General features: G+C 39.6%; 1 protein-coding gene across 1 annotated transcript in view; it reads right to left on the reverse strand.

The window, feature by feature from the left end:
* The window catches only part of itga5 (integrin, alpha 5 (fibronectin receptor, alpha polypeptide)), a 100,437-nt gene that overhangs the window by 40,362 nt on the left and 46,150 nt on the right, over window positions 1-13,925 (reverse strand). The window contains exons 13-18 of the mRNA XM_034173104.1: window positions 13,691-13,882; window positions 12,312-12,357; window positions 12,097-12,210; window positions 3,945-4,000; window positions 3,423-3,580; window positions 2,068-2,205 (exon numbers count right to left, since the gene is read on the reverse strand). Of these exons, the coding sequence (XP_034028995.1) occupies window positions 2,068-2,205; window positions 3,423-3,580; window positions 3,945-4,000; window positions 12,097-12,210; window positions 12,312-12,357; window positions 13,691-13,882 (704 nt within the window). The remainder of the gene's footprint in view (window positions 1-2,067; window positions 2,206-3,422; window positions 3,581-3,944; window positions 4,001-12,096; window positions 12,211-12,311; window positions 12,358-13,690; window positions 13,883-13,925) is intronic.

Here is a 13,925-nt window from a genome sequence, read left to right on the forward strand (position 1 = left end):
GAGTGGATACTCTACTTAATATCTGAGGAAGCCTGGCAAATTACCATCAGATTTCATTTTACTGGGCAAAAAACCTGTATGATTCCCATTCAGGAATATTTACCAACTCTTGGGGTCAAGAAATGCCTGGGTTTTTACCTGTGGGTGCATAGCTTTGGGATTGGGAATTGCCTGGGAAGAGTTTCTGGAGTCATGGGTTGCTGGGCAGAGTGATTTGTTGATGCTGATATATTTTCAGGAGGATGAAGGTCCAAGTCTTTACAGTCTTAGTAATTCCTGTCTTACTGTATTGTTTTGAGATGTGAACACTAACGAGTAACCTAAGGTGATGAGGAGATGTCTTTGGTAGCTGGCTGGACAAGGCCAAGGGGACACCGACATTTCACCTGGCTGCAGCAGATACATGGCTACTATGGAGAAGTGGGGATGTACAGGTTTTCTGCATGGATGGTTATCATTCAGTCCCAGACCTGACCTGACCTCCATGTCTAAAACAAGAGAAATGGGCTGCGATCTAGCCATGCTGGAACAGGTTTATGCACCACTATCTGCATACTTCATATTTTCGTTTTGGAAAAGCTTTCCAGACAATCTGTACCTCTTCTCAGAAGAACAGTTACAATTAAGAATTAGTTAAAGGAACAGGCTTGCTTGTTTGTCAGGACCAGCAGAGTCAGGGAGTGTCTGGCTGGTGATGAAGACACTGATCAGAGTGAAGATTATCTCACTTACAGTGGCTTGTAAAAGTATTCAGTCCCTTGGTATTTCACGCATTTTAATTTGTTTATGACATTTCAAATACAAAAAGTAAATCAGCCTTCTCACTATAAAAATTTCTAAAATTATCTTCCTTAGACTCAAACTGAAAGTAAATCTCTACAACTTGATATATATTAATTAAAATATAAAAGCCAAGATGATGGGTTGCATTAGTAACCAGCCCCTTTTGTATAATACCTGTAAATAATCAATTTAATAGCCAGTTTTCTTCAGACAAGTCAGGGGATGGATACATGAACATTTCCAAGTAAATGAATATGTCTTGGACTTTATTTCCATCAGTTATGAAGAAATACAAACAGTATGGCACTCTGTGGTAAATCTGTGTGGAGTAGACAGTTCTCAAAAACTGAGTGACTGTGCAAGAGGGAGAAGAGTGAGGGAAGCCACCAAGACACCCAGACAACCCAGAAGAAGTTACAGGCTTCTGTGGCTGTGACTGGAGAAATTGTGCATAGTGCATGTTTTGTATTTTGTATCACCAGTTATACAGCTTCATGATGACACACAGGAGGGTTTTCTTTCACCAAAACATTAAATCTAGGCTTGCATCTCAGATGTACCTTCTGGTAAATTGTAGCTGAACTTTCAGGTCTTCTTTTTAATAAAACCCTCCTCTATACCTCTTCATCATGAAGCTGTATAACTGGGGATACAAAATACAAAACATGCACTGTGCACAATTTCTCCAATCACAGCCACAGAAGCCTGTAAATGTTTCTGGGTTGTCTGGATGTCTTGGTGGCTTTCCTCACTCTTCTCCTTCTTGCACAGTCACTCAGTTTTTGAGAACTGTCTACTCCACACAGATTTACCATAGAGTGCCAAACTATTTGTATTGCTTCATAACTGATGCAAATAAAGTCCAAGACATATTCAGTGACTTGGAAATGTTCATGTATCCATCCCCTGACTTGCCTGAAGAAAACTGGAAATTAAACTAATAATTTACAAGTATTAAACCAAAGGGGCTGGTTACTTATGCAACCATCATCTTGGATTTTATATTTTTAATTAATTTATATCAAGTTGTAGAAATTTACTTTCACTTTGAGTCTAAGGAAGATAATTTTAGAAATTGTTATAGTGAGAAACCTGATTTACTTTTTGTATTTGAAATGCCATAAACTAATTAAAATGTGTGAAATACCAAAGGGCTGAATACTTTTGCAAGCCACTGTATATACATATCAGTTACTGCACATGCTGCTCCATTCCATACTAACGGTAGACAACTACAAAGTTAAACTGTGCTGAAAAGAGGATCAGAAAAGCCCTTCAAAGTACCTTCTGTTCAATTACGTTGGTGGTCTGATAGTTGAGGATGGGCCGCAGGCCGTGGGAGTCAACCACAGCATTGGGATCCAAGCTGAAGTTCAAGGCCACATAAATGGAGGAGAGTTTATCTCTGAAGTCCTTCTCATCCTGCAATAAAGAAGCAGCCACACAACATGGATTTCATGAGATGCAGCTTGTATCACCGTGAGAAGGAGTTTAATTAACCAAGCATATTGCAGTTGATTTAAGAAAACCCATAATAAATTGAAACTCATGCACCAATTTCTTGGGGGTTTTACTCTTCAAGGTGTGTGTAATACTACCATTCTGCCCCAGAAAAAGACCTATACTTTGGAAATTAAAGAAATTAACAAACAAGCTCATTTCAAGCTACATGTAACTTCAGTGATACCTGCTTGTAATTTCCATCAGGTATGGGATGATAACTAACGTATTTTCAAGACTATATGTTGCATAGTATCAATCAAAAAAATGCATCATGAAGAGGAAAAAACATATGGTCACATTTATTTTTTAAACATGGTACTATTGCTTCATGCAACAAGAAGGCCTGTCAGCAAAATCATTTATATTTATCTCTGCAATTACCTGGGCATGTAAACATAATATTGATAAATGAGAATTCCTCCTAATTACAGCTGTATCTCTATTTTTAGACATTTTGGCGGTCATCATTTCACTCGCATTATTTCTTTATCGCGTAAGCAGAAGCTAAAGGGCTAATTAATGTTAATGTAAGAGGCAAAAAAGTACTCAGACTAAACTGCTCCTTGACATTACTGAACAAACTAAAACATCTTTAGAAGTGTCTAGAAGCATAGACCACTTCAATGTTGAGCTAAACATAGGCACATTTACGTACTTTACTAAATGTAAATAACCTTTTTAAAATGACCAATTGTACAGTCAGCCTTACCTTAGCCTAGCAGTGTGAAGTGCAAAGAATTTGAGTGCAGTGTTCTCAAAGATCCAGAACCTCTTTCTTTCTCAGATCAGTGTGTAGGAGGAGAATTCCGATGTCACGCAAGCGGATGGTGCCATCTTGTGGCCATAAATGATAATGCAGTATATTTGTACCATATAAGTTGCCTTGAAATATAATTCGCAAGACCATTCAAACAAGTAAACAAAACCATGAACTGTAGTCTGGAAAATATGTTAATCTCTGCATCAAGCCCAATTAACATTAACCAAATTTTAAGAAGTTGTTTTTTTTTAATTATAATGTCAAAAATCTGGATTTTTTTATCCGCATTCATTCACTCACTGGGTTTTACAGGCCACATGCTGAGGCTATTGCCAAAGCTTGGGAATAGTCTTTAATAATAAAAAAAAGTACTTACTCTTAAGTAGATCTTGGTGTGATTACAGATGCGCATACCATGGCGCACCTTTACACTTCTCTGGAGCAAGGGCTGCTGGGAATCCAGGAAGAGGGCCCTCTTCACGGCACCTTTCTGCTTGTGCTTCTGGCTGTCGAGCTGCACTTCCACCTGGAAATCTGGAACACATAATGGACACAAATGAGCATTCATGGCCTGATGGATGTTCTGGAGCTACATAATGACGGGTTTAAAATAAAATAAAAAGATCTCTATATATATTCTGAAGCACTCGCAATATATTACATGTAACTTAAACATGAGAACTCCATGTAGGCATGTACGTAGTGCAAGAACTGATAAGAGGGGGCTCGCTGAAGATATCTGGAATGCTGTTATCCTTTCCTCTTCACAATAAAATGCAAGATCACCTGCCAAAGGCCTTTAATGTGCAGACTGCAAGAGATTTAATGCTGTATCTCTGGTGGCTATTTGACAGTTTCCTCACTTGTAATAAAGTGCAGATGTGGAAAATTGGCTCACCGATTTTGTCTGGTAGGTGCTTCCCGTCAGCAGATAGGCAGAAACTCAGGTTGACACTGTTTTTGACACAAAGGACAAGGACACAATCAGGGAAGAATTTCGATTTATGGCGGAGTCAGTGTACATACAGTAGAGTTCAGAATAATAGTAGTGCTATGTGACTAAAAAGATTAATCCAGGTTTTGAGTATATTTCTTATTGTTACATGGGAAACAAGGTACCAGTAGATTCAATAGATTCTCACAAATCCAACAAGACCAAGCATTCATAATATGCACACTCTTAAGGCTATGAAATTGGGCTATTAGTAAAAAAAAAGTAGAAAAGGGGGTGTTCACAATAATAGTAGCATCTGCTGTTGATGCTACAAACTCAAAACTATTATGTTCAAACTGCTTTTTTAGCAATCCTGTGAATCACTAAACTAGTATTTAGTTGTATAATCACAGTTTTTCATGATTTCTTCACATCTGCGAGGCATTAATTTTGTTGGTTTGGAATCAAGATTTTGCTCTTTTACTAGTGTGCTTGGGGTCATTGTCTTGTTGAAACATCCATTTCAAGGGCATGTCCTCTTCAGCATAAGGCAACATGACCTCTTCAAGTATTTTGACATATCCAAACTGATCCATGATACCTGGTATGCGATATATAGGCCCAACACCATAGTAGGAGAAACATGCCCATATCATGATGCTTGCACTGCTATGCTTCACTGTCTTCACTGTGAACTGTGGCTTGAATTCAGAGTTTGGGGGTCGTCTCACAAACTGTCTGCGGCCCTTGGACCAAAAAAGAACAATTTTACTCTCATCAGTCTACAAAATATTCCTCCATTTCTCTTTAGGCCAGTTGATGTGTTCTTTGGCAAATTGTAACCTCTTCTGTACATGTCTTTTATTTAACAGAGGGACTTTGCGGGAGATTCTTGCAAATAAATTAGCTTCACACAGGCGTCTTCTAACTGTCACAGGACTTACAGGTAACTCCAGACTGTCTTTGGTCATCCTGGAGCTGATCAATGGGTGAGCCTTTGCCATTCTGGTTATTCTTCTATCCATTTTGATGGTTGTTTTCCGTTTCCTTCCATGTGTCTCTGTTTTTTTTTTGTCCATTTTACAGCATTGGAGATCATTGTAGATGAACAGCCTATAATTTTTTGCACCTGCATATAAGTTTCCCCCTCTCCAATCAACTTTTTAATCAAACTACGCTGTTCTTCTGGACAATGTCTTGAACGTCCCATTTTCCTCAGACTTTCAAAGAGAAAAGCATGTTCAACAGGTGCTGGCTTCATCCTTACATAGGGGAAACCTGATTCACACCTGTTTGTTCCACAAAATTGACAAACTCACTGACTGAATGCCACACTACTATTATTGTGAACACCCCCTTTTCTACTTTTTTTTTCATAGCATTAAGAGCACAGCCGGTGCCACGAGGGGGCGTTTGGGGGCGACGCCCCCTCACGTCATCAACCTCGCCCCCTCGGATGTTAGAGTTATCAAAAAAAAATAAAAAAGAAAGAAAAAGAAATACTGGAAAATATAGCAAAATATTAGTTATTCAATAGTATCACGTATTTAACAAATAAACCAAATTAATTAACTAAAGTAATTAATTTTAAAACAAAGGGATATGGCGTGTGTCTGTGTTCAAGGGATTTGATAGGTGGAGGGTTGCGCTTGTCAGTGCGGCAGAGGGCGGTGCGTTTCCAACACGTCGTGACGTCAGACGCATCTCTTCGGAAGCAGCAAGGGGGCAGAGATTGCTACATCACACTCTGGCTGTTTCCACAACCTGAAAAAAGTTCAGCGATCGCCGTCTTCAACTTCGGTCGCCTGAACCACAAAACAACCTTTAAAAAACAGGAGAACGATTCTCCCATCACCCTGCTGGGAGAAGCTTTTTTCAGCTACTTTTCGGAGTGAGACCGACCGAGGGAGGACTGTCAATTTGGTGGGATATTGATCGAACCGCGACAGCGGGCCGACCCGCACAGAGAAGCCGGCCTTCAGGCATCATCCCTGGGCAGAGCGAGGCAGACCGCCGGGGTGATGGAGCAAACCCACTCAGTCCGAAATCTTCCACTTTTTGGATATATGCGAAGTCCCAGTTTCCCAACGGAGTTTAGTTCTGCAGCTTTACTGAGGTGAGAATAATGTAAAAATAAAACGTGACGTTTACTGAACTGTGAAGGTTTAATGATCGGCTAACGTTAGCTTAGCCTTTTAGCACAGTTGATCTGAGTGAACACTTTAATTTCTAAATGGTTCAGTCTTTTTTATTTTTACCAAATAAAGCTACAGCTTTTTTCAGACACCACAAAAGCTCAACTTTAAATAACTTATTTTTTCGGGCGTTTTTTCCATCGTTTTTTTGCCATTTTCCCCCCTTTATTATGTATAAACTGTTTAGTGTTTCTTTATATTTAAAGAAATATTTTTATTTGTCCCAATCAGGAACATTTGCTGTGCAGACAACCAAACTTCCATTGATGAGCTGAACACCACGAAGTCCAGTCGAAAGAAAACATCTCTGCTTTTCAGCAACACCACCAGAGTTCAAAGCTGCAGAAGAGACCTTCATCTGGTCCAGAGAATCCAGCAGAACATCACCTGCTTCTAAATAAAAAGCTCTTTGAACAGCAACTATTTTATTATTTTTAAAAAAGCTGTTTCATTTTATATCATTTTATATTTTAACAATAAATGAACGGATCATTAAAAATGTCCATGAATCAAAGTCAAAAGACATTTTCACAAGTAGAAGTTCTCCACTTACTGTGCTCAAATTCATATTTTAGAAATGACTCTGTCCTGGTAACATTAAAGGCAATTACATATTTTGACGAAATTACAAGTTTAAATGACTATAAAAAAATTCATCATGAGGTTTATGTCACAGAAATCCTACTTTACAATTACACTGCAGTCACTGTTAAATTATTTCCTTTTGCATTTATATGAGGTCTATTAGAAAAGTATCCGACCTTATTATTTTTTTCAAAAACCATATGGATTTGAATCACACGTGATTGCGTCAGACAAGTTTGAACCCTCGTGCGCATGCGTGAGCTTTTCCACGCCTGTCGGTTGCGTCATTCGCCTGTGAGCAGGCTTTGAGTGAGGAGTGGTCCACCCCCTCGGCGGATTTTCATTGTCAGGGAAATGGCGGAATGATTTGGGCTTTTTTTCCATCAGAATTTTTTCAGAAAATGTTAGAGACTGGCAGCTGGAAACCATTAGAAAAATTTATCTGGCTTTCGGTGAAAATTTTACGGGCTTCACAGAGAAAAAGTACGGATAGTGAGCACTGTGGCAAACAATTATGATGCCCTCCTGCAAACGTTGAGATGATCATTACAGATAAGTCCATGGATGATGACACATTAGACTGTGCCAATTTCTTTGTGTTTGTTATTGCAGTAGTCATTAAAACTGGAAATTTGTTCTTTAAAATAGCTGTTGTGAGTTAATTTGTGGGATTGTGGGTGTTCTGGACGAAGTTAGTGTTTTCATGGGTGGTGGGGCAGAGGTGGTGGACACGTTAGTGGGCGCGGGGGGGGCATGCAGGGGGTTTCGCCCGGGGAGTAAATCACTCTAGGACCGCCACTGCACTACTGTATACTGTAGGCACAAAGCACCTCACTCAGCATCACTCAATCTCTCCTATTTTTTTTTATCCATATTTACATTACAAGGCATGAATAATTACAGCAATACAAGAGAGCACTTTGAGTGCATCCTTCTGTTTATATGACCTTAAAGGGGTCATGTTACACATATTATTAGCAAGTTAATATACAGCATTGGAAAGCTATAGCCAGGGTTAGCCACCCTGAGGAAACATTTTTTTCTTCTCCCTCCCAATTGTGGATGTGTCATAGAGAGCACAGAATGGGTCTGCCTAATGGAGCAAATGGAAGCTGCAATGTGTAGTTCCGTGACATATGTCACAAAAGTCTACAACAAGCTGTTTCAGAGCTAAATTTACAGCAGAGGATTTTCTGCATGAACCTAGAAAATTCTGGGACTTTGATGATGTGTAACATGATTTTAGAAGAAAACCAAGAAGGAATAGGTTGTAGCTGCAGCTCATTATGCTTATACCATTCAGTCATTCACAATAATTCTATACTGTAAATTTTGCATTTAAATCATAAAACTGACTCTGCAGTAACCAGAAAGTGTTAAGTCAAGTTGATTAACCCTAAATGAGTTCATTTATACTATGATAGAGTTGATTTAACACTATGCTCATCTTTACTGTGATTGCACACCTGCACTTAATTTGTAATCACACACCTAGATAGATAGATAAACTTTATTGATCTCACATAGGAGAAATTCACATGTTACGTCAGCTCTTAAAACAACACACAAGGTGGGTGCAAGTAGAGGAAAATGTTCATCGAACAGCGTGTGCAAGGATAAGCAATAATAATAAAATTTGTAACAGTACAAGACATAAGAAATGAGGTAGAAATAGAATATGTATATATATATATATATGTATGTATGTATGTGTGTGTGTGTGTGTGTGTGTGTGTGTGTGTGTGTTCTATATATATATATATATATACACACACACTCACATATGTGCGTATGTATGTTTGTGTGTGTGTGTGTATATATATATATATATACACACACACACACTCACATATGTGCGTATGTATGTTTTCCTTCCCACTGTAGCCAAGTGCTTGCTCACAGGGGGTCGTTTTGACCGTTGGGGTTTTACATAATTATTGTATGGCCTTGCCTTACAATATAAAGCGCCTTGGGGCAACTGTTTGTTGTGATTGGCGCTATATAAAAAAATTGATTGATTGATTGATTGATATATATATATATATATATATATATATATGTATGTATGTATGTATGTATGTGTGTGTGTGTGTGTGTGTATGTGTATATATATATATATATATACACACACACACTATATATATATACACACATACATACATACACACATATACATACACACCCATGTACTTACATATATATATATATATATATATATATATATATATATATATGAGGTCTGTTAGAAAAGTATCTGACCTTATTATTTTTTTCAAAAACCATATGGATTTGAATCACGTGTGATTACATCAGACATGCTTGAACCCTCGTGGGCATGCGAGAGTTTTTTCACGCCTGTCGGTTACGTCATTCGCCTGTGGGCAGTCTTTGAGTGATTTTTTTCATTGTTTAGGAATGGCTGAGAGACTGCTGCTTTGTTTGATAAAAATTTTTTCAAAAACTGTAAGGCACAACTGAGTGGACACCATTCGATAAATTCAGTTGGTTTTCGGTAAAAATTTTAACGGCTGATGAGAGATTTTGGTCTGGTAGTGTCGCTTTTAAGGACGGCCCACGGCGCCTGACGGCGATCTGCGCTTCGAGGCGGCAGCGTCTCGCCGTTTCAAGTTGAAAACTTCCACATTTCAGGCTCTGTTGACCTAGTAAGTCGTCAGAGAACAGAGAACTTTCAGAAGAAGTCGGCATGAGGAGCTTATTCGGACATTCCATTGTTAACGGACATTTTGTAATGAAAGAACATGCGGGCAGAGTCGCATGTCGGGCCGGACCCGACCGCGGGGGGTCGCGACAGGAAAAACACCTCCGTTGGAAACCTTAACGGGCAAGTTGGAACATGCCCAAGCTGTTAAACAATTTCTCAGTTACTCACTTGTTGAAAGCCATCAAAAGCCGCCTGAATTTTACAAATGGTTTTCAACACGGAGGTGTTTTTCCTGTCGTGGCGCACACAGATTCGCCGAGTCGTTTGCGCGCACGTCTTTCATTACAAAATGTCCTTAAACAGTGGAATGTCCACATTAAGTCCTCATGCCGGCCTCTTCTGAATCTTCTCTGTTCTCTTATGACATCCTGGGCGAATTAAGCCTTAAATTAGGATGTTTTCAGGTCGAAACAGGCCGACACCGGCGCCTGGAAGCGCTGTGTGACGTCCCGCTCCCTGGGAAGTCCTTACAGCGACAGAAACACCTCATAATCTCTCATCAGCCGTTAAACGTTTCACCAAAAACCAGCTAAATTTCTCGAATAGTGTCCACTCGGATATTCCTCACAGGTCCAGAAAAAATGTTGATAAAGCAATGCGCGCCGTCTGGAGCAGCGTGTGAAACAAAGGAATTCAGCCGAGAGGGCGGGACCACATCTCACTCAAGGCCTGCCCACAGGGAAATGACGTCACCGACACGCGTGAAAAAACTCACGCATGCGCACGAGGGTTCAAGCATGATTGGTGGAATCGGACGTCATTCAAATCCACATAGTTAAAAAAAATAAAATAAAAGGGTCGGTTTATTATCTAATAGACCACGTATATATATATATATATATATATATATATATATATATACATATATATATATACATATGCATATACACATACCTATACACATATACATATACATATATATAAACATATAAACAACCTGTGCCCTGTTTTGTCATCATGCACTCTTTTTCTTCTTTCTCCTTGGCGGTTTATTGCCTGTTAGTCCTACTGCAATCCCTGAATTTTTTTTTTCTTCATCTTCTTCTTTTGTGCTCTTCACTTATGTATGATATCCACCAGTATTTTTATCCTTCGTCTTCACCTGGTAAATAAACCTTTTTCATTGTGAGAATTCCTCCCTGTTTTTGTGCCTCCATTTTTTTTGGGTTCAGTCCTTCATTACTCTTAACAGAAATCTTCATGGTACATAATAAATCTGTCCAATCAAAGACAATATTGCCATATTTACAAAGACGTCAGCAGCCTTCAGATCCTTTGCTTAGCGTGCCTTTACTTTGTGGAACATCTTCCCTGTTGACATTAGAAATTCCACTTCAGCTGAATCTTTTAAGGCTAATCTTAAAATCTACTTATTTTCTGCTGTCTACAATTAGTTCTGTAATATTGTCTTCATTAGTTACATCAGCTGGCGTGTATGTTTATGTTCAGTTTTAATTGTTCTTATTTTTGAGAGAATATAGCACATAAACATAAACAAAAACAGCCTGAAAAATCTAATCAACTTTCACTAACATCCAGTCATGACTTTTCGAGATACCTTGCAAGCAAAAGAACAATGAAAAGGCAGCCTTGGCAGCACATAAGATGGAAAAATTGTCAGCTGTTCGCAGATTGATTTGCATTTAACCACTTTCATGAGCCAAGCTGACAAGTCAGCCCCCCTCCCCAAATCATAAAACATAACAGAATAGCAGCATTAAGAAGGGTGAAATCTGTCAGCGTGTTGTGTTTCAGTACTGACCAGTCAGTGGCCGTCTCTATAAGCCCGTAGGACTCTCCCACGACATCAGCTGCACAACACGCTGATCCGAAAATCAGCAAACCCAACACCCCAACCCCTTTACACGTCAACCCAAAGCATAAGGAACAAAGAAAAAGGACAGCATGTCAAAGAAAGCATAGGAAAGGGAGGAAGTGTAGGAAATAAAACAAATAAAAAACAAAAGTTTTGAGGAGTGGTAATAACTTTATGTATATGCTCCAGTTTCTACATTACTACGAACACATGCCCGTGGAAGTCTCCGTGTCCTGATGTTTCCCAGCTGTGTTCCCCCACTGAACAATATCTCATTCAAAGCAACTGCAAAACCCTTCCCCTCCCACCATCCTTCCCATTATCCCATCTGTGCTCCTTTTACCCCCACCCAAAAACTTCTCATCACCAGGCAACATGGCGTAATCAAGACACATGTGTATACAAGAGTTTCCTTTATGGATCAGGATCCAGAAGGGGAAGGGGCGGAGCAGACACGTAAGCGCAGCGCCAACCATGCGGAGCGGCAAGGAAACCGATGTCTGCTTCATCTCCGTTTTTCTGGAGCTGTGCATGTTTGGACGAGGAAACAAACAGCCAACAATAGCGCTATTCAGCATGATATTCCTTTTTTCCCTCAATAGAAACAGTGTGGCACGAAGCCATTTGTAAAATACTGCAGGTCACCCAGCACTTAGTATGTAATGCAAATACTGCTGACGGAATGGATGTCCTTATCTGAACTTCCTGTCAGCACACTGTTCTTCCGTGGAGGATACTGGGAAAAAAACTGTCTTTTTGCAGACGACAGCCCGTATATTAGCATTGCATACAACTTACCAGGAAGCAGGAATGCTGTTGTTTCCGTTACTGATCAGGCAGTTCTTCTCTTCAGGGTTGATCATGGTGGGGGAAACCGTCAGAGTGGCACTGGCATAAACTATTGGACGAGATCTGTGGATGACAAAAACACAATATAGACTGAAGCAAAATCGGAGATTACAATGATAATTGTACTACTTTAAAACAGATTACAGGTAAAAGTCACAGCATACCGGTAGAGAACTGCTTTATTAACACCAAATGCACCGACGATAAGATCTGAGAAAACAAAAGACCAGAATTCAGTGTTAAATATAAATAAATATCATTTGAATTGCCTGAGTTTCCACTAAGACTTGACAGCTCATAAATAGACAATCACATGTCATTGCACGTGTGGCTGACATTTATTGTACTGTGCACGTTTGAGGTACTTTTAAAACAATTTAAAGACACAGGACTGTAGGCAGTAGAGCTATGGACACTAATGGCAGACAGAACCCTTTGGACAGCCGTTATAGTTTGGGGACATGACCCAAAATAAAACACCACCCTTTAAAATACTGCTTATAAGTACTGTCTATACGTAAAGACACAACTAAATGCAAATATATCTAGGTCAAAACAGCTCAGAGCACAACAAAGACACACCCACATTTTAAAGTATATTAGTCGTGTAGAGAAAATGTTATATAACTTTTAAAAGTAGACCCAACAATTTAATAGCTGAACTAACTTCTGTAAATATTGTCATTTTCTTCCATATCGTCATTTTCTTACATATCAATATGGGGCCAGACATTTGACTTTGACCGCTGACTTTAATCACTAACTGATCACCAAAAAAATCAATGAACTTATTCCCGCCTACAAGCCCAATGTACCTGCCAAGTTTGATCAGACTCAGATTCTTAAGACATGCTGCTACAATTACTACATACTTAACTACCTGTCCTAAATTACCCATGTGTAGGGGTGGTAACCAAGCAGTTAAATGAGTGCCTGATTCAAACCCCACCCCTGCCCATTCTCCATGTAATATGGACTTGCATCTGTAAAGGCGATGCGGTAAAACTTGTCAAATCAACATTTAGGTCCACCTTGGATCTGTTGTGGTGACCCTGAATGAAAAACAAGGGAGCAGCCAAACGGTCTTACCTTACTAAAGTAGCCATGTATGCAAATACATACCTAGATAGCTACAATGAAACTAAGGCACTCAGAAGAACATACACCTCTGAGGTGTTGCCAATGACATCATATCTGCATCACCACAGTATATATAGGTTCAAAATATGACGTGTCATTCCACTGTTATCGCCACTAAACGGGCGATAGCAAACAATGCAACATCTACGGCACTGATCCTACATGCAAGTAAAATACTGCTGCACATCATTCATGTTCTAAGTATGCAAAAGATGGAGACCCACACACTACGTTTAGTGGGTCATGCTCAAAACTTCTCAGTCACCCCTCCTATATGTACCAAACAACCCTCAATTTGAATTGGCCTATCAGTCCCCAAGGGGTACTATTGGTGTAAGTAACAAGCCTCTACCATGCATTTTTAATGAGTTACTGAGTTGAGAATGTGTCTGTCCTCACCCACCTGGGTATCCATTCATGTCCAGGTCCTTAGCACCTCTCAGGGCAAATCCAAAGATGGCAGGAAAAGATTCAGCAACCCACTGGCCAGTGATCAACTGAGACGGCTTGTCCCTGAGTCCTTCTGAGTAGCCATTATAGATGTAAACGAGTCCGCGCCGATCCTCCCCTCCAAACGGACAGCTGACAGCCACATCTGCATGAGACCAATGAGTGAGGAGAAAGATTTACGATTTGGA

Source organism: Thalassophryne amazonica, chromosome 6 (genome assembly GCF_902500255.1).
Source record: "Thalassophryne amazonica chromosome 6, fThaAma1.1, whole genome shotgun sequence".
Taxonomy (NCBI): Eukaryota; Metazoa; Chordata; class Actinopteri; order Batrachoidiformes; family Batrachoididae; genus Thalassophryne; species Thalassophryne amazonica.